Source organism: Salvelinus alpinus, chromosome 13 (genome assembly GCF_045679555.1).
Source record: "Salvelinus alpinus chromosome 13, SLU_Salpinus.1, whole genome shotgun sequence".
In the NCBI taxonomy this organism is placed as follows: Eukaryota; Metazoa; Chordata; class Actinopteri; order Salmoniformes; family Salmonidae; genus Salvelinus; species Salvelinus alpinus.
Window position 1 is genome coordinate 12,344,475 of NC_092098.1, and position 19,401 is coordinate 12,363,875.

At 43.7% G+C, this 19,401-nt stretch overlaps 2 protein-coding genes across 2 annotated transcripts; both read right to left on the reverse strand.

Moving 5' to 3' along the window:
- Window positions 1-2,641: 2,641 nt before the first annotated feature.
- On the reverse strand, window positions 2,642-5,185 carry LOC139537108 (barrier-to-autointegration factor-like). The gene is made up of 3 exons (XM_071338012.1): window positions 5,040-5,185; window positions 4,118-4,275; window positions 2,642-3,774 (listed from the first exon to the last, which is right to left on the reverse strand). The coding sequence occupies exons 2-3, from the start codon at window positions 4,241-4,243 to the stop codon at window positions 3,628-3,630; spliced, it is 273 nt and encodes a 90-aa protein (XP_071194113.1). The 5' UTR covers window positions 4,244-4,275; window positions 5,040-5,185; the 3' UTR covers window positions 2,642-3,627.
- A 620-nt stretch (window positions 5,186-5,805) lies between these two features.
- Window positions 5,806-18,659, reverse strand: LOC139537107 (U4/U6.U5 tri-snRNP-associated protein 1-like). Its single transcript, XM_071338011.1, has 20 exons — window positions 18,045-18,659; window positions 17,832-17,886; window positions 17,684-17,739; window positions 16,735-16,861; window positions 16,455-16,557; window positions 16,251-16,328; window positions 15,889-15,988; window positions 15,633-15,775; window positions 15,321-15,527; window positions 15,023-15,126; window positions 14,807-14,940; window positions 14,537-14,694; window positions 14,172-14,339; window positions 13,843-13,953; window positions 9,865-9,952; window positions 9,641-9,731; window positions 9,276-9,411; window positions 9,061-9,150; window positions 6,273-6,394; window positions 5,806-6,036 (listed from the first exon to the last, which is right to left on the reverse strand). Exons 1-20 carry the CDS (start codon window positions 18,310-18,312, stop codon window positions 6,018-6,020), a joined length of 2,358 nt encoding a protein of 785 aa, XP_071194112.1. The 5' UTR covers window positions 18,313-18,659; the 3' UTR covers window positions 5,806-6,017.
- Window positions 18,660-19,401: the final 742 nt, after the last annotated feature.

Consider the following 19,401-nt stretch of genomic DNA (forward strand, 5'->3'; position numbering starts at 1 on the left):
AGACATGGTAATTTTACATTTACATTTAAGTCATTTAGCAGACGCTCTTATCCAGAGCGACTTACAAATTGGTGCATTCACCTTATGATATCCAGTGGAACAACCACTTTACAATAGTGCATCTAACTCTTTTAAGGGGGGGGGGGGGTTAGAAGGATTACTTTATCCTATCCTAGGTATTCCTTAAAGAGGTGGGGTTTCAGGTGTCTCCGGAAGGTGGTGATTGACTCCGCTGACCTGGCGTCGTGAGGGAGTTTGTTCCACCATTGGGGTGCCAGAGCAGCGAACAGTTTTGACTGGGCTGAGCGGGAACTGTACTTCCTCAGAGGTAGGGAGGCGAGCAGGCCAGAGGTGGATGAACGCAGTGCCCTTGTTTGGGTGTAGGGCCTGATCAGAGCCTGAAGGTACGGAGGTGCCGTTCCCCTCACAGCTCCGTAGGCAAGCACCATGGTCTTGTAGCGGATGCGAGCTTCAACTGGAAGCCAGTGGAGAGAGCGGAGGAGCGGGGTGACGTGAGAGAACTTGGGAAAGTTGAACACCAGACGGGCTGCGGCGTTCTGGATGAGTTGTAGGGGTTTAATGGCACAGGCAGGGAGCCCAGCCAACAGCGAGTTGCAGTAATCCAGACGGGAGATGACAAGTGCCTGGATTAGGACCTGCGCCGCTTCCTGCGTGAGGCAGGGTCGTACTCTGCGAATGTTGTAGAGCATGAACCTACAGGAACGGGTCACCGCCTTGATGTTAGTTGAGAACGAAAGGGTGTTGTCCAGGATCACGCCAAGGTTCTTAGCACTCTGGGAGGAGGACACAATGGAGTTGTCAACCGTGATGGCGAGATCATGGAACGGGCAGTCCTTCCCCGGGAGGAAGAGCAGCTCCGTCTTGCCGAGGTTCAGCTTGAGGTGGTGATCCGTCATCCACACTGATATGTCTGCCAGACATGCAGAGATGCGATTCACCACCTGGTTATCAGAGGGGGGAAAGGAGAAGATTAATTGTGTGTCGTCTGCATAGCAATGATAGGAGAGACCATGTGAGGATATGACAGAGCCAAGTGACTTGGTGTATAGCGAGAATAGGAGAGGGCCTAGAACAGAGCCCTGGGGGACACCAGTGGTGAGAGCACGTGGTGCGGAGACAGATTCTCGCCACGCCACCTGGTAGGAGCGACCTGTCAGGTAGGACGCAATCCAAGCGTGGACCTTGCCGGAGATGCCCAGCTCGGAGAGGGTGGAGAGGAGGATCTGATGGTTCACAGTATCAAAGGCAGCCGATAGGTCTAGAAGGATGAGAGCAGAGGAGAGAGAGTTAGCTTTAGCAGTGCGGAGCGCCTCCGTGACACAGAGAAGAGCAGTCTCAGTTGAATGACTAGTCTTGAAACCTGACTGATTTGGATCAAGAAGGTCATTCTGAGAGAGATAGCAGGAGAGCTGGCCAAGGACGGCACGTTCAAGAGTTTTGGAGAGAAAAGAAAGAAGGGATACTGGTCTGTAGTTATTGACATCGGAGGGATCGAGTGTAGTTTTTTTCAGAAGGGGTGCAACTCTCGCTCTCTTGAAGACGGAAGGGACGTAGCCAGCGGTCAAGGATGAGTTGATGAGCGAGGTGAGGTAAGGGAGAAGGTCTCCGGAAATGGTCTGGAGAAGAGAGGAGGGGATAGGGTCAAGCGGGCAGGTTGTTGGGCGGCCGGCCGTCACAAGACGCAAGATTTCATCTGGAGAGAGAGGGGAGAAAGAGGTCAAAGCACAGGGTAGGGCAGTGTGAGCAGAACCAGCGGTGTCGTTTGACTTAGCAAACGAGGATCGGATGTCGTCGACCTTCTTTTCAAAATGGTTGACGAAGTCATCCGCAGAGAGGGAGGAGGGAGGTTCAGGAGGGAGGAGAAGGTGGCAAAGAGCTTCCTAGGGTTAGAGGCAGATGCTTGGAATTTAGAGTGGTAGAAATTGGCTTTAGCAGCAGAGACAGAAGAGGAGAATGTAGAGAGGAGGGAGTGAAAGGATGCCAGGTCCGCAGGGAGGCGAGTTTTCCTCCATTTCCGCTCGGCTGCCCGGAGCCCTGTTCTGTGAGCTCGCAATGAGTCGTCGAGCCACGGAGCAGGAGGGGAGGACCGAGCCGGCCTGGAGGATAGGGGACATAGAGAGTCAAAGGATGCAGAAAGGGAGGAGAGGAGGGTTGAGGAGGCAGAATCAGGAGATAGGTTGGAGAAGGTTTGAGCAGAGGGAAGAGATGATAGGATGGAAGAGGAGAGAGTAGCGGGGGAGAGAGAGCGAAGGTTGGGACGGCGCGATACCATCCGAGTAGGGGCAGTGTGGGAAGTGTTGGATGAGAGCGAGAGGGAAAAGGATACAAGGTAGTGGTCGGAGACTTGGAGGGGAGTTGCAATGAGATTAGTGGAAGAACAGCATCTAGTAAAGATGAGGTCAAGCGTATTGCCTGCCTTGTGAGTAGGGGGGGAAGGTGAGAGGGTGAGGTCAAAAGAGGAGAGGAGTGGAAAGAAGGAGGCAGAGAGGAATGAGTCAAAGGTAGACGTGGGGAGGTTAAAGTCACCCAGAACTGTGAGCGGTGAGCCATCCTCAGGAAAGGAACTTATCAGGGCGTAAGGTAATCAAAGTTTAAAATAAACACTGTCACCAAAAACAAGTTTGCATTTCATTTGTGATTTTATTTCCCCCACAAAAATGGCAAAAACAAAACAAACCCAGAATTGTCCAGATCTTGCAGTTGGTTTTGTTCATTTCAAAAGAAAAATATAAAAGCTAATATGCTTTCACAGTCAAACACAAAAACATGAACCAGTATTTCAGAAAAAAACATCATTCAGCTATTAAAAGTTAGCAAGCAACACTCGCATGCTTCGAAATAACTTCCTGGAACAGTGCTCCTTTTCGTGGGTTTATTTTAGGCTTTAATTTTATGTGTGAAAATCGAAAATTAGGTGATTTGTGGTAGCTAACTTCTTAAGTAGATCACGAAAAAAAAATGTATTACAACATTGAGGCATCTCTTCAACTTTGACAAAAACAAACACAAGAAAAAACATGGAGCAATTACACCTTAGTGTTTCCTGTGAACTCTTTTGTAAAAATGAACAGTAACATCTTGACATTTTAACTACAGATGTTAAAGCTATGTGGTATCAAATGGTTTAAAATCCTATTATAAGTTAATTTAAATAAATGCTAGGGCAAACAGTCAGTTGGAGATGAGTACAAACATTAGTTATACCTTTTATGTGAAGGGACCGTGTTGATAAAAGTTATTTCCTTTGACAGAGAGAACAAATTGAAATAACATTGCAGGAAAACCAAAACGAGCTCATTCCCAACGTTTCTGTGCAGCCAAAGATTTGAATCATAGAAAAGGTCAGCATTACAGAGCTACACAGTTGGGTGTAACAACCCCATGGATGACTGCAGCAAAGTATGTCTTACTGATTTAAAAGCATTCATAAGTCTATAAGACTATAGTTCAAAAATAACTGGATGTTACGACGTCCGACTTTGCTTAACTTCCTCATGTGCAGTGAGAGTCCATATGAGGTGTAAGTTGATGTGAGACCACAGTAGAGGTAAATGGATGTTGGGGATTTAGAAATTGGAAAAACTGAAACTGGAGAAAATAGCTTCTCTACAGGAAAGAATCACACCACTCACGCAGGCAGCCATAGCAATCGCCCTGCTGTTTGACATTGGCCCCGCATGTATCTTTCAGCCAGTCCCGGAATAGCTCCTCATCCTTCTTCAGCACTAGGAACTGACCCAGGACCACGTAAGCCTATGGGAGTACACAAGTGAGAAATGAGGGGGAAAAAGAGAACATGAATGACACACTAACCACTAGGTAAAATGAATATACAAAACAAAGTTCCATTATCTATTATGTCCATCGGCACAGCCAGAAGAGGACTGGCCACCCCTCAGGGCCTGGTTCCTCTAGGTTCCTTTCTTTTTAGAGAGTTTAACCCTAGCCACTATGCCCATCTGCATCGTTTGCGCTTTGGGTTTTAGGCTGGGTTTCTGTATAAGCACTTTGTGACATCTGCTGATGTAAAAATGAGCTTTAGAAATATATTCAATTGATTGATTAAAGTTCCAAAGTTAAGTAAACTCTGCATCACCTTGTCGAAGCCCTTCTCCTCCAGTCTCTTGCCAAGCACCTCTCCAATGCCAGCAAGTGCATTGACTAACTTCTCCCCCATGGGTTCTGCCACAAACTCTTTGTGTTTCTGGGATGTTGACGACATGGCTGCTTTCTGTCAGTGATCACCTAGAGTACCTTCACACAAGGAACAGAATAGAAAATGAATTAATTCACTACAATTGGAGGTTATTGCACCTTTTATCTACTACTCTTGGTTTTAAACAGTTGAGGCACACACTTGATCTACGTCAATATATGGTGTTGTTAGCTGTAACTAACGTATATTAAACAGGACATACCGGGTGAACATGACAAACAGCAGTGCCACAATTTGCATAAAACATATTGGGAGTGCCCTAGCATTACCTCAGTGTCTTACAAGTTCAAAACTGAAACCAACACCTTTCCATGTTCTTTGTGGGAAACAAATACTCATTGTATGCTAACTTGACCAGGACCACAGTGTAATGCACGCAAAGTTACATTGAGTTTGCTAATATACATAGCCACAGTAGGAGCACTATTTTTGGAGCTCTCAAACTCCGCGCCCAGCAACTTCACCTGAGCTAACTAGTTAGCCATTTAGCAAGCAAAAGTGTAACTAGCTAACATAACAATTGGGTGTGATAAAAAGCTTGCTACGTCAGAAATAACTAGCTTCTAGCTACGTAGCAACGTGTTTGGATCAGACAATTGAACTGAAACTCACATGACTATTCAATGTTTGCTAATGGTGATTGTGTGCTAGCTAACTAGCCTGAGCTAACGGATCTAACGTGTGCGGTCTGCTTCTATGGATATATTATAGCTAGTCTCCCGTACCAACAATCAGATTTAAAGCAAGCGTAGAAGTTTAGAATATTACAACTATTCGAGTCGCGAAGTGGTGTATAAGCTACCTTGTTTCTTGTCGTACGCGGTTTCGTGACCCTTTCCAACCACGAAGAGTAGACGGTAGTTACCGCACTGGCTGTGTATGTGATAAATGGTTTTCATAAATTCCGATAACACTTCCTTATCCCGCCGTTATGTTATTTCCGCTTCCGTTATTTCATTTTGCGACTCAGATTTAATCAAAAACTCTGGTTCGGTAAATGTGAACTTGCCACTTTCCCATGTGTAATTTAGGCCTACTTCTAATAATCATCTTCCAAATTTATCTCAAGAGCATTTCGATGTTTAATATTCAGCTTTCAAAAGATACACATATTGTTGATATCTTCTCTATATTTGATTGGTGTTGTCAAATTCTCTTTGATCTTCACAAGTGCATAGACTACAGTGTAGGGTCAAAGCAAGGGGCCCAATTGGGAATGTGTGTGTATGTCTGTGTGACTTACATAAAGATTTTGGTTAATGGCATCTGTCAATAATGAATCAATGCTTTGTTATTTCTACCAAAATTTTTGACATAATTTATTCCGGGAACATGTGACATCAACTGGAGAGAGGTTTTAGATAATTGAGAGAGTCAGTGCATGTGTTGTGTGCTGTACAAGTGTGTTAAAGTGGGAGAGACTGAGAGGATACATATTAAACCTTACCTGACTCACATGAAATAGCCTACACACAATGCTGCTCTAACTTCAGTACCTTGAAATTTCAATGGTTTCATTTGCCCCTAAAAAATAAATACATTTGGGAAATAAAAAAAGGAACAAGAACTCATGTCAAATCTTTACTGTATGTAAATAACAATCATTGTTTACATAAATCCAGGGTCAAAAGCAAAAACTCTACTTTACACACAACAGCAATATGCAGCTACTTGATTTTATTCAACAAGGAAAATAAATGTAAAACATCTGTCTGTGTTTGTGTGTCTAATGGTGCACAGCCTGCATCCTCACTGGTCAGATCCCTCTTCTCAACCACATCTATTTGGTGATGTTGTTTCTGAGGAAAGAGGAGGAATACAGGCAAAACATATTGAGAGGGAAACAGACAGCAGTGTGAGTAATAATTAGGTACATAATCTATGTAGGTCACATTCTCCTTTAAATGAAATACTGAAATGAAATATTTTGAGCTGCTGTCATTCTCAAACAGCGCCACTATAATTAGACTAGAAATACATACATCTAAGGCAGGGTGAAAGAGAAGACAAAGAAAGAGGTTTGTAAAATACTCACGCATTCATGCTCTTCCCACTCCCACTCAGAACAATGTAAGGTGTTTTTTGTGACTTCTGTTTCTCCTGAAGCAAAGCGACCGTTCCTAGAGGGGTATCACTACTGCTCATCTTCTTCAGCAGCTGATAAGAGAGACGGGTGGGGGATCAATTTAAATACACCCTCGGTCAAACCACTGACTAGACTAAAGGTGCATCAAAGCAGGGACCGAGAGACTGAAAAACAGCTTCTATCTCAAGGCCATCAGAATGTTAAACAGCCACCACTAACATTGAGTGGCTGCTGCCAACATACTGACTCAACTCCAGCCACTTTAACAATGTAAATATTGATGAAGAAAATGTATCACTAGCCACTTTAAACAATGCCACTTCATATAATGTTTACATACCCTACATTACTCATCTCACATGTATATACTGTACTCTATACCATCTACTGCATCTTGCCATCTTGATGTAATACATGTATCACTAGCCACTTTAAACAATGCCACTTTTATGTTTACATACCCTATATTACTCATCTCATATGTATATACTGCACTCGATACCATCTACTGCATCTTGCCTATGCCGTTCTGTACCATCACTCATTCATATATTTTTATGTACATATTCTTCATTCCTTTACACTTGTGTGTATAAGGTAGTTGTTGTGAAATTGTTAGGTTAGATTACTCGTTGGTTATTACTGCATTGTCGGAACTAGAAGCACAAGCATTTCGCTACACTCGCATTAACATCTGCTAACCATGTGTATGTGACAAATAAAATTGGATTTGATTTAAAGTAGAGCTGGGCCATATGGACAAAAATCCATAGTGCGATAAATTGCCCGAATTGATGCGTTAGGAATAAATAGAACTATAATTTTAGAACATTAATCTGCACCACATAATTATTTATGATCATTTAAACTACTAAATTGATGGTTGCAGCCATCAATTGTCCAATTAACAATCACCCATAATAGCAAACTGATTTCATTCCAAAACATCACATTTCTCTAGTATAGGCTACATATTGTAATGAAATATAAGCAAAATGCCAGCGATAAGTGATCGATATCGATCATTTTTGGTTATCGTCCCAGGTCTAGACTAAACTGGGCAAGCCCTGCAACCTGAATGGTCTTGTAAGGCCTCATATTACTCCAGTGCTAGCCTCCTTACACGGGCTTCCTGTTAAGGCAAGGGTTGATTTCAAGGTTTTACTGCTAACCTACAAAGCATTACATGGGCTTGCTCCTACCGATCTTTACGATTTGGTCCTGCCGTACATACCTACACGTACGCTACGGTCACAAGACGCAGGCCTCCTAATTGTCCCTAGAATTTCTAAGCAAACAGCTGGAGGCAGGGCTTTCTCCTATAGAGCTCCATTTTTATGGAATGGTCTGCCTACCCATGTGAGAGACGCAGACTCGGTCTCAACCTTTAAGTCTTTACTGAAGACTCATCTCTTCAGTAGGTCATATGATTGAGTGTAGTCTGGCCCAGGAGTGTGAAGGTGAACGGAAAGGCTCTGGAGCAACGAACCACCCTTGCTGTCTCTGCCTGGCCGGTTCCCCTCTCTCCACTGGGATTCTCTGCCTCTAACCCTATTACAGGGGCTGAGTCACTGGCTTACTGGTGCTCTTCCATGCCGTCCCTAGGAGGGGTGCGTCACTTGAGTGGGTTGAGTCACTGACGTAATCTTCCTGTCTGGGTTGGCGCCCCCCCTTGGGTTGTGCCGTGGCGGAGATCTTTGTGGGCTATACTTGGCCTTGTCTCAGGATGGTAAGTTGATGGTTGAAGATATCCCTCTAGTGGTGTGGGGGCTGTGCTTTGGCAAAGTGGGTGGGGTTATATCCTTCCTGTTTGGCCTTGTCCGGGGGTATCATCGGATGGGGCCACAGTGTCTCCTGACCCCTCCTGTCTCAGCCTCCAGTATTTATGCTGCAGTAGTTTATGTGTCGGGGGGCTAGGGTCAGTCTGTTATATCTGGAGTACTTCTCCTGTCTTATCCGGTGTCCTGTGTGAATTTAAGTATGCTCTCTCTAATTCTCTCTCTCGCGGAGGACCTGAGCCCTAGGACCATGCCTCAGGACTACCTGGCATGATGACTCCTTGCTGTCCCCAGTCCACCTGGCCGTGCTGCTGCTCCAGTTTTAACTGTTCTGCCTGCGGCTATGGAACCCTGACCTGTTCACCGGACGTGCTACCTGTCCCAGACCTGCTGTTTCCAACTCTCTAGAGACAGCAGGAGCGGTAGAGATACTCTTAATGATCAGCTATGAAAAGCCAACTGACATTTACTCCTGAGGTGCTGACTTGTTGCACCCTCGACAACTACTGTGATTATTATTATTTGACCATGCTGGTCATTTATGAACATTAGAACATCTTGGCTATGTTCTGTTATAATCTCCACCCGGCACAGCCAGAAGAGGACTGGCCACCCCTCATAGCCTGGTTCCTCTCTAGGTTTCGGCCTTTCTAGGGAGTTTTTCCTAGCCACCGTGCTTCTACGCCTGCATTGCTTGCTGTTTGGGGTTTTAGGCCGGGTTTCTGTACAGCACTTTGAGATATCAGCTGATGTAAGAAGGGCTATATAAATAAATTTGATTTGGAATATAAAGTGTGTTATTCAATTGAAAGCCATATGCGAGTTTGGATGAAAAGTATCAGATAAACCAAGATTTGAACTTAAATGAGACAAAAATACTGATTTCAGTCCTATCAAGTAGGGCTTGCCACTTCAAAAGTGAACTAAAATAATCTTTGAGTGAGCAAGGTTAGACATACCGCTTCCTCTTCCAGCTTTTTCATCCTTCTCTCAGTCTTCATCTTGCCAGACCCCTTCCCATGGAACCGATGTGAGAGCTGCCGGAAAGCCTAGAAAAGGAATAGGATTAGCGTGCAATATTCTTGATGAGCACCCTTTACCTACGTCAAAACAGCAGTTGACAAAAGCAACATTCTGTATGTCAATGATGTTAAGGGAATATTAAATAATCTACCTCTTTGGGAGTGAGCTTCCGTCCAGATTCATCCACATACTCAATCTTGACGTCAGGCTTGTAGGCGTCCTTCTCCTTGAAGTCCTGGGTGAAGCCTCTATATTCCTCCCTCCGACTGTACTTGTCATCTATAGTCCTAGAGAATTGGAGAAACAAGGCCAGAGAGTTATCAAATGGAGAGGCTAACGGGTTTTCATACATTAGTTAGGACTCCATTTTACACCCGCAACTTAACGAGGCACTGCGCTAAATACATGTAACACACAAAACATGCCACTTTATTTATGATGTAACTTTTGCAATGTCTGTGAGCAAGCAGCAATTATTTAGGCAGCATATAAGCACACAAAGCACAGGGAACTCACATCTTGTCCTCAATGCTGTAGTTATCATTGGGCAGGGCACCGGTGGGAGCACGGACACGGGATATCTTCTGCATTTGAGTGTCCAAGAGACCTAAGGGAGAGAAGGAGAGTATGAAAGAAATGATGAAGATTGGAAAGGAGAGACGAGAGGAATAGACCAGAAACATTACATGACAGTCCTTTACTAAGCAAATACTGTCAGTGGGGCTACTCCAATCTCTTACCCTTATTCTTGCACAGCGCCAAGGCGGCAGCCAGCCCAGAGCTGACAATAGGTTCTTCATCCAGGATGGTGGTTGATGCTGTGGAGAACTATGAGACGGAAGCAAGAGGTGAGTAAAGCACATACAGCTGACACATATTTTCACCTCAGTAGTTCAGGTGGGAAAGTCTTGTGTATTTTTATGGGTCATCATGGTTAGGGCTGTTACGGTGACCATATTACCGCCACACCAGTGGTCACGAGTCAAGGCCGCAGTCAAATATTTTAAAAAAAAAATAAAATAAAAAAAATAAGTGAATGCACCAATTTGTAAGTCGCTCTGGATAAGAGCGTCTGCTAAATTACTTAAATGTAAATGTAAATGTAAATACCACGTGACCATTTAAGGGAACTAGGCTTTTCCAAAACTGCACACTGATACCGCTGATGGTCATTAGTAGCCTCCCAAACTTGCTAATGGCTAGTCGCTAATGGCCTAGTACTCAGCGCTCTATTGTCCCTGCATCAGGTCCTAACTGCATGGTACTCAGCACTCTATTGTCCCTCCATCAGGTCCTAACTGCCTGGTACTCAGCGCTCTATTGTCCCTCTAATCACTCTGACATCAATGCAAATGCAATCTAAAATCTAATCAAACACTTCATGAGAGCCCATGAGCTCATGTTTCTCAACATTTCTATAGGCTACGCAACCGCGTGAGAAAACAGAGTTGATTGCTTCTTAAAAAGAGAATCCCATCATCTTTCTATAAACTAGGCCACCTATATTTATTTCACAACTGAGGAGTATTTGTCTGTAATAAAGCCCTTATGTGGGGGGGGGGGGGGGGATTTTCACATGGATTTCACATGACTCCTGCCCAGTCATGTGAAATCTATAGATTAGGGCATAATGAATTTATTTAAATTTGACAGATTGTCTTATATGAACTGTAACTCAGTAAAATCTTTGAAATTGCTGCATGTCACATGTATATTTTTGTTCAGTATAATTTCACACGTATTATTTAGTATTTGTGAAGACAAGATTAAATTGAGAATAGCCTGATGAGTGACAATATGATCACTTGTGAATAATCCCCAGCATACGCTGTTCTAAGGCAAGAAACAGCGCATGTCTTACTTTGTACTTTCCCCGATCAGTCGCCCACATGTACCATATATATATATATATATATATATACAGTGGGGAGAACAAGTATTTGATACACTGCCGATTTTGCAGGTTTTCCTACTTACAAAGCATGTAGAGGTCTGTCATTTTTATCATAGGTACACTTCAACTGTGAGAGACGGAATCTAAAACAAAAATCCAGAAAATCACATTGTATGATTTTTAAGTAATTAATTTGCATTTTATTGCATGACATAAGTATTTGATCACCTACCAACCAGTAAGAATTCCGGCTCTCACAGACCTGTTAGTTTTTCTTTAAGAAGCCCTCCTGTTCTCCACTCATTACCTGTATTAACTGCACCTGTTTGAACTCGTTACCTGTATAAAAGACACCTGTCCACACACTCAATCAAACAGACTCCAACCTCTCCACAATGGCCAAGACCAGAGAGCTGTGTAAGGACATCAGGGATAAATTGTAGACCTGTACAAGGCTGGGATGGGCTACAGGACAATAGCCAAGCAGCTTGGTGAGAAGGCAACAACTGTTGGCACAATTATTAGAAAATGGAAGAAGTTCAAGATGACGGTCAATCACCCTCGGTCTGGGGCTCCATGCAAGATCTCACCTCGTGGGGCATCAATGATCATGAGGAATGTGAGGGATCAGCCCAGAACTACACGGCAGGACCTGGTCAATGACCTGAAGAGAGCTGGGACCACAGTCTCAAAGAAAACCATTAGTAACACACTACGCCGTCATGGATTAAAATCCTGCAGCGCACACAAGGTCCCCCTGCTCAAGCCAGCGCATGTCCAGGCCCGTCTGAAGTTTGCCAATGACCATCTGGATGATCCAGAGGAGGAATGGGAGAAGGTCATGTGGTCTGATGAGACAAAAATAGAGCTTTTTGCTCTAAACTCCACTCGCCGTGTTTGGAGGAATAGAAGGATGAGTACAACCCCAAGAACACCATCCCAACCGTGAAGCATGGAGGTGGAAACATCATTCTTTGGGGATGCTTTTCTGCAAAGGGGACAGGACGACTGCACCGTATTGAGGGGAGGATGGATGGGGCCATGTATCGCGAGATCTTGACCAACAACCTCCTTCCCTCAGTAAGAGCATTGAAGATGGGTCGTGGCTGGGTCTTCCAGCATGACAACGACCCGAAACACACAGCCAGGGCAACTAAGGAGTGGCTCCGTAAGAAGCATCTCAAGGTCCTGGAGTGGCCTAGCCAGTCTCCAGACCTGAACCCAATAGAAAATCTTTGGAGGGAGCCGAAAGTCCGTATTGCCCAGCGACAGCCCCGAAACCTGAAGGATCTGGAGAAGGTCTGTATGGAGGAGTGGGCCAAAATCCCTGCTGCAGTGTGTGCAAACCTGGTCAAGAACTACAGGAAACGTATGATCTCTGTAATTGCAAACAAAGGTTTCTGTACCAAATATTAAGTTCTGCTTTTCTGATGTATCAAATACTTATGTCATGCAATAAAATGCAAATTAATTACTTAAAAATCATACAATGTGATTTTCTGGATTTTTGTTTTAGATTCCGTCTCTCATAGTTGAAGTGTACCTATGATAAAAATTACAGACCTCTACATGCTTTGTAAGTAGGAAAACCTGCAAAATTGTCAGTGTATCAAATACTTGTTCTCCCCACTGTATATATAATATAGTTAAGTTTGGGGAAGATACATTTCACCATAAAAATGCACCTTTATAATGAAGCATTTCATGCATCATCGCATTTGTGAACTTATGTAAGATAGACTTCGTAATGTGATGAGTAGATAGTCATAATTTAGGCTAATAATATAAGACAAATAGAATATGACGTCCATCTAAACTGGAGGAGGAAATTATTGTCCAAAAACAAACTTAAGTAGCACTGACCCAACAATGATCAATAGTGAATATGTCCAGTGCGCACTCACCGGGGACATGGATGTGCTGCCTATGCTTGCATATAAAAAATGTAAAGTATGTAACTTCCACTCGCTATTCAAGTGCAGGCTACAGATTTTTTTTTTTGGGGGGGGGGGGGCATTCCAAATCTAAAATAATTCCACACATTATTAGTAGGCTATATGTAAAGACCACATTAAATTAAGAATAGTCTGATGGGTGAGAATATTATCAAGTTCTAGCCAAATTGGGAATTAGACTGATGGTATGTGCAGCCTGCAGAAGAAACAGAGCAGAGCTCATGCCTTTCATGCGACTTTTTTCAAATCATTAGTCGCATCATGCAAGCTTAGAATGTATTAAAAAAATTAAGCATATAGGAGGACCTGGTTCTTTGTTAACCGCTCAATCCTCAGAAATCATTTTTTTGAAAATATCCTTTCTATTTGATTGAGCTATGTTTAATTGTATTCCTCATACTATTAAAGAATACCACGGAACTCTAAGCAAATCTTGTCTGCTAAATGAACTAGTGTAGCCCACAGCCATTTGGTATAGCCAGGTCAGGGCCTAACATAAGGACAATTCAGAGTATGCTATTCTGTTCTTCCGAAATACTCTACATTTTCATCATGTTTCTCTAGACCGGTCTAAAATAAATAATTTATTGTGATGTTGTAGGCTATATTAAATGGATTTATTCGACCAAAATGTAGACGTTCCAAAAGTCAGCATCAATGGATGTTAAACATGCTTATGCTAATGGTCAATTACAGTGACACCGGCAGTTATTTGCATGACAATCACCAGCTGACAAAATGAAATGACCGCCACAGCCCTAATCACAGTACGTTATTCTGTAAATGACCCACCAGGGGACTCCAATCAGCACTACTGGTAAATGCATGGGGAAATGGAAGAGACAACAAGGCAGGAGGATGACACTCACATCAGGCTGCTTCTGTTCCTCATCCACGTTGACGATGCTCCAGCCTACGTTCTCATCCTCATCCGAGTCTGATCCTCCGGCCCCATCTCTCTCCGCCTCCTGTTCGAAATCCTAAAAACAGAAGGATACAGTTGATACAGACTCAAAACATAGTGTGTTCAAGTGCAAACACACAACAGAGCTCATGGATATGTCAAGTCGCTCTACGGAGCACACTAGAATACAATTGTAATAGTTTCCTTGTTTATGCTATGGTTACGTGCCAATTCTAATGAGATCTATATATTGTTAACCAATTAGCTATATCCCATCTCTTACAATGTACCCACCATGATATCCTCCTGGTCCTCTCGGTTTCCTGACAGGCCGTAAGTGGGGATGTCACCCAGAGTTCTGCAGAACTCAGAGGTGGCGTTAAATACAATGTTCAGGTTGTTCTTGTTGTCTTCGTCGTCACTGCCATCCACTCTTGCAAGCCATGGGACCTGCTCTGCCACCTGAAGCACAAGAGAGTGAGAGCAATGTTTAACCATTTATTGGTGCTTAAATAGCACAACAGTTTTGATGGTAATCCACACAACATTGCAGTTTTCAGTCATCAAATGAGGGATCAATGCACCGGATAGAATCTTTGGCCACAGTGATATTTTAAGTTGAGTAAAGAGAGGAACATTTCTGAACAGAATGCTCACACCTTTTCCCCAGAGTCTTGGAGCAGCTGCTTCTGATTGAGCTTCTTCTGCTTCTCCAGCTGCTTCTGTTTGAGCTTCCTCTGCTTCTCCAGCTGCTTCTGCAGATCTTGCTCTGCCTCGTCCTCCTCCAGCACAGCCGGCTCAGAGGGGGTGATGTCCTCTGAAGGAAGAGTAAAGTGTAAGTGTTGTCATAATATTAAACAAAACCAGGCATGAGTGAATCATACATTTGTTTAGCTCATCACTAAACCACTAACAGATGTCTCCCTCACCATCATCACTGATGTCCATGTCAGCCATCCTGATGTCATCAGACTGTTGGGGTACATCTAGTCCCGGTATGATGACACCCTCCTTTGACACCTCCTGGCCCTCATCCAACTGCCTGCGACCCCGACCCCGAACCCTGAAGGAGAGAGAGAAAGAGTCAGACTGAAACTAAGGTGGCTCATCTGTCATATTCCACTTGAAGCAGAGAGGAGCAGAACCTGGAGCCGAAGTCGGTGTTGCGCGTGTCGTCTAGTTGGAGCTCGTCAGGCAACGCCTTCTTCCTGATCTTCCTGACGCGCTGCTTGGTCTTCTTAAAGCCCACCTTTAACAACAAAATAAGTAAGAATCTGTGTGAACAACCATTAATGAGCGCTCATATTGTGTGTGAACAAATCTCCAAAAAAACACACAGCATTCAAAAGTAGACACATTTACACATGAAACCTGAGAGAAAACATATCCAAAAGACAGCTTTCCCAGGCCCTCTCCAGAGCACCACCTCTCCACAACCCTCACCATCTCCTGTGGTGTGTAGTACTCTGAGGCAATAGCGAGAGCAGGCATCTCCAGGGACTGGGCCTGGTTCCTCAGGGTCTCCCGGATAGCCTGCAGCTCCCGTTCCCGTTCCCCCTCAGCACAGCCCCCTTTGCTCAGCTGGAAACTCTTCTTCTTCTCTCCATCAATCTCCTCATCATACTTGCCCAGCACAGTGCGCGGCTTGAACTGCAGAGAATAAGTGCGGGAGGTGGACATTGGTCACTGAGATTGAATTAAGCATGAGAGCGATATTACAGCATTTCCCGAAATTATGACGAACTCTTTTCTTACCGTAACCATGTCATCGACACTCTCGTCCTCTTCGTAAGCTTTGTAATCAGGCTTTTTCTTCTTCAACTCCACATTCTTCTCAGCCTTTTCTTTGTCCACTAGACCCACGTTTACAAGTACATCGTCCTCCTCTTCAAGCACACCTGAAAGAGACACACAAAGGCCAAGTGTGTGGGTGTTTGATGAGGGTCTGGTGTAAGCACGGTCTTCATTGATATATTTCTGTGTTATTGTTAACATTTCAACCTCCTCTCACCTTTGTCTTGCAGTGTGAGGATGACAGTCTCCCCTTCATTAAATGACTCAATCCTATGCTGCACAGTGAGACCCTTTAGGTCCCGAGAACTGTAAGCGGCCTATAACAAAGATAAGCAGAATAACATAAGAGGCATTTTCTAACGTCAGACAGCGCGACAACTCAGTCTGCACAGAATCAAGACATCAAGCATCCTACGTCAAGCATGGTGTCACAGGTCTCAAACTCCATAGGGGGGAAACTGGCAGATTCACTGAATGCTGTTCAAATCTAGCCTGCACTCATACACAAACCAGAAGACAGTGTCTTCACAATCGTAAGTTGAGCAGTTGAGATATTCAACACAAGAAAGCAGATTTTACCTTCTTGGTCTGGCCAAACTCCTCATCCACCAGATTGCTCACACCAAACTCCTCATCCATCTCCTGCAGAAGTTTGGCCTGATAGAGAAAGCAAGGAAATCAAAAGGAACCAATCAAACACTGAGTACAAAATCATAACTAAGACAAGCATCTCCCTTCATCTCACAGCCCTCCTCCTCCCCACATGGTTCCCTCCCTACTCACTCTCTTCTCTGCCAGTTCTTTCTCTTTGGCCATCTTCCGGCTCCTCTCCACCCAGGCTACAGTGTCGTCCAGCCAGTCTCCCTCTGCTAAAGTCTTCACTTTCCTGAAGAAGGAAAAAAAAAAGTGGAAGAGGAAGAGAAAATAAAAAAGTTACATTAGATCACGTATCAATGTAGTGCAAGTTGGTGGAGTATGTTGGTGGAGTATGTTGGTGGAGTATGTTGGTGGAGTATGTTGGTGGAGTATGCGCAGCCAAAACCTTCCTGCAGTTAGACCTTACCCCAGTTTCTTATTGAGGAGCCTCTTTTCCTTCATAGCCGCCAGTTTCTCCCTCATCTCGTTCTGCTGTTTGATGTACACAGGGTTGATAGTCTCCGCAACCATTGGCTGCTCCTTCGTACCGAGCTCTGGGGCAGCAGACAGGGGTGAGCCAGTCAAATCACGATCAGCCACACTTTCACACATGACCTCACTACTATAGACATGGGCTGTATTTCAAACACAAAAGACACACCCTCCTCCACTTACCCTCACCTTATGCCTTTGGGGGAATCCCCGCGGCCATCTTTGCCGTCGGTCCAAACAATTAGCCAAGCAAGGGAAGTTGGCAACATAAGCCCCTCAGCCCCCGTTTTTTATCAAGTTTGCGAGTGTACAATTCTGTTCACTCCGGGGCCTTGAAACACCCCATAATTCAATTTGCGATGATTGTACATCCGCTAAGAAAATTCATCCGAAACTTAACACCATCATCAATATGGAGAAGTCAACATGCAAGTGTAAGTAAAAACAAATGTAAATAAGCTAGAAATTGTGCTACTAATGCACTTTTGTTTGGTTAGCTTTTGGAAACATTAGCTAGTGCATACAACTTTCCCTGACATCACACTTCTACATTGTAATTTTCGATTTACCTGATATCATCAGATGCAATGCAATCATAATGAACTGTAGCTCATATTAAAAAAAAAACATGCACACCAGCTACCGGTGGTTCCATGGTGACTGAAAACACAATTGTGGGACTAACGAGTGACAAATTTCCGGGCAAGGGCGGTCCATTTAAAATGAATTAATTCTTCCCTCGCCCTGCAAGTGTCCATTCACCATACATCATGATACATCAGAAGAGTCCACTTCATTTGAGGGCTGAGGGTGCGTCTTTTACGTGTTTGCAGCCATGGCAATCGAGTTCTAACCAGAGACACCATATAGCTCAAGTTTCTCACCTTTAGTTGTGTCAGTCATTTCCAGAGGCTTCAGACCAAGCTTGGCCCTCAGCTTGCTGTTAAGAAAGAAAGGCAGGCAGGTTAGAAAGTTATTCAGAATTTACTTACACCATCATCAGGGCACCATCATTCAATGTCTGTCACTTACTTTGTCTCTTCAATGCTAAGTGAGGCATCTCCACTTGCAGACTGTGGTCCAATTCCTAAAAGGAAAATTACAATTGAAGTGAAAAACACAGGAGAAAAGATAGCATCTTCAAAATCATACCTGCAGACTATACGAGTGTATTGCGCACTGACTGGTTCTAATTATGTATGTATGTATGTAATTGTTTAAGCCAGGATATTTGCCTGCATTTACCTGGACTCTCTTCATATCCGGCCTCCACTTTTTCTTTCTTTACGCGAGGCTCCCCAGTACTCCTTTCGCCTTTACTGCGACCTTCTCTCTCGGAACCCCGTCCGCTCCTTTCCTTCGATCTGGACCGTTTCCTCTTCTCCCTCTCTCGGGTGACATTTCGTTCCTTGTCCCTCTCCCGGTCCCTGTGACGGTGTTTTTTGTGTTCGCGGTGACGCTCTTCTGCATCCTTATCACGGCCTTTCTCCTTGTGTTTCTTCGACGACCCCATCTTCCTTGTTATGTGCTGTACAACTAAAAGTGCTGTCTAACGTTAACTCGTTTAAAAGAAGTACCACCAATTTACCGCTCTGTGCAACTAACGTGCCAGCGACAACGTTAGCTGGCTAGAGGGAAAACGTTTAACTATAATAAAAATGCTTGCTAGTCAACCCCCATCTTGGTGCAATCTCCAACAAATGTTTTAAGCTAGTCTTTACGTATGAGTGAATAACAACTAAAAATCACACTGGAAACGAATGGACGACTTGTTGTTAAGACCTTTTGGGATTTATTTCCGGTGTCATATGAAACGTCACATCCTTGGTTTTATGCTGCGTTCAAAACATCTGGGAACTCGGAAAAATACGAGGTCAAAGCATAACAACAGTGATCTTCAGGTCAGAAAGTCGGAGCTCTGGAAGAGGCTCGAGTTCCGAGTTGGATGACTGTTGAAATCGATTTTTCCCAGTTGTTTTGAACATACTGAAATCGGAGATTCCAAGTTCCGAGTTCCTATTTGTTATGAATGCTGCATCGATATTCGAAAATAAAATAAAAATCGAAAAAGAAACAACAAGCTCCTACTGCGAAAATTCGTTATGAACTATCATCAAACTCGGAATTCCACGTCGGGAACTAGGGCCTCTTTCTGATCTGAAGAGCACTGACGTCATGATTTCACCTCGATTTACCAGTTTTCTTGAAAGCAAATGCTTTCAGTGCGTTCAAGTAAACTGGGAACTCGGAAAAAAGAACGAGCGCCGACTGGGAAAAACCGTTTTGAAAGGTAATCGAACTTGGAATTCTAAGTCAGGAACTCGGGCCACTTTATTTTTTATTTCTTTATTTTTTTATTAACAACAAATCAATACAGGAAGTACATGGGGGAACACAAGTATATATAAATAATATACAAAGGACAATTGGGCTAGGGGGTACAACATCACATTACACAAGGATCTTAAGAGACATACATACACTTATATTTCTAACAGCTTTTTTGTTAGTAGAGTATTTAATTATCTTAAAATACAGTTCAATGTATTTTTGTAACGTAAGAAAATGTGATGTTTTGTTTGTAAATTTACATTTGTGAATA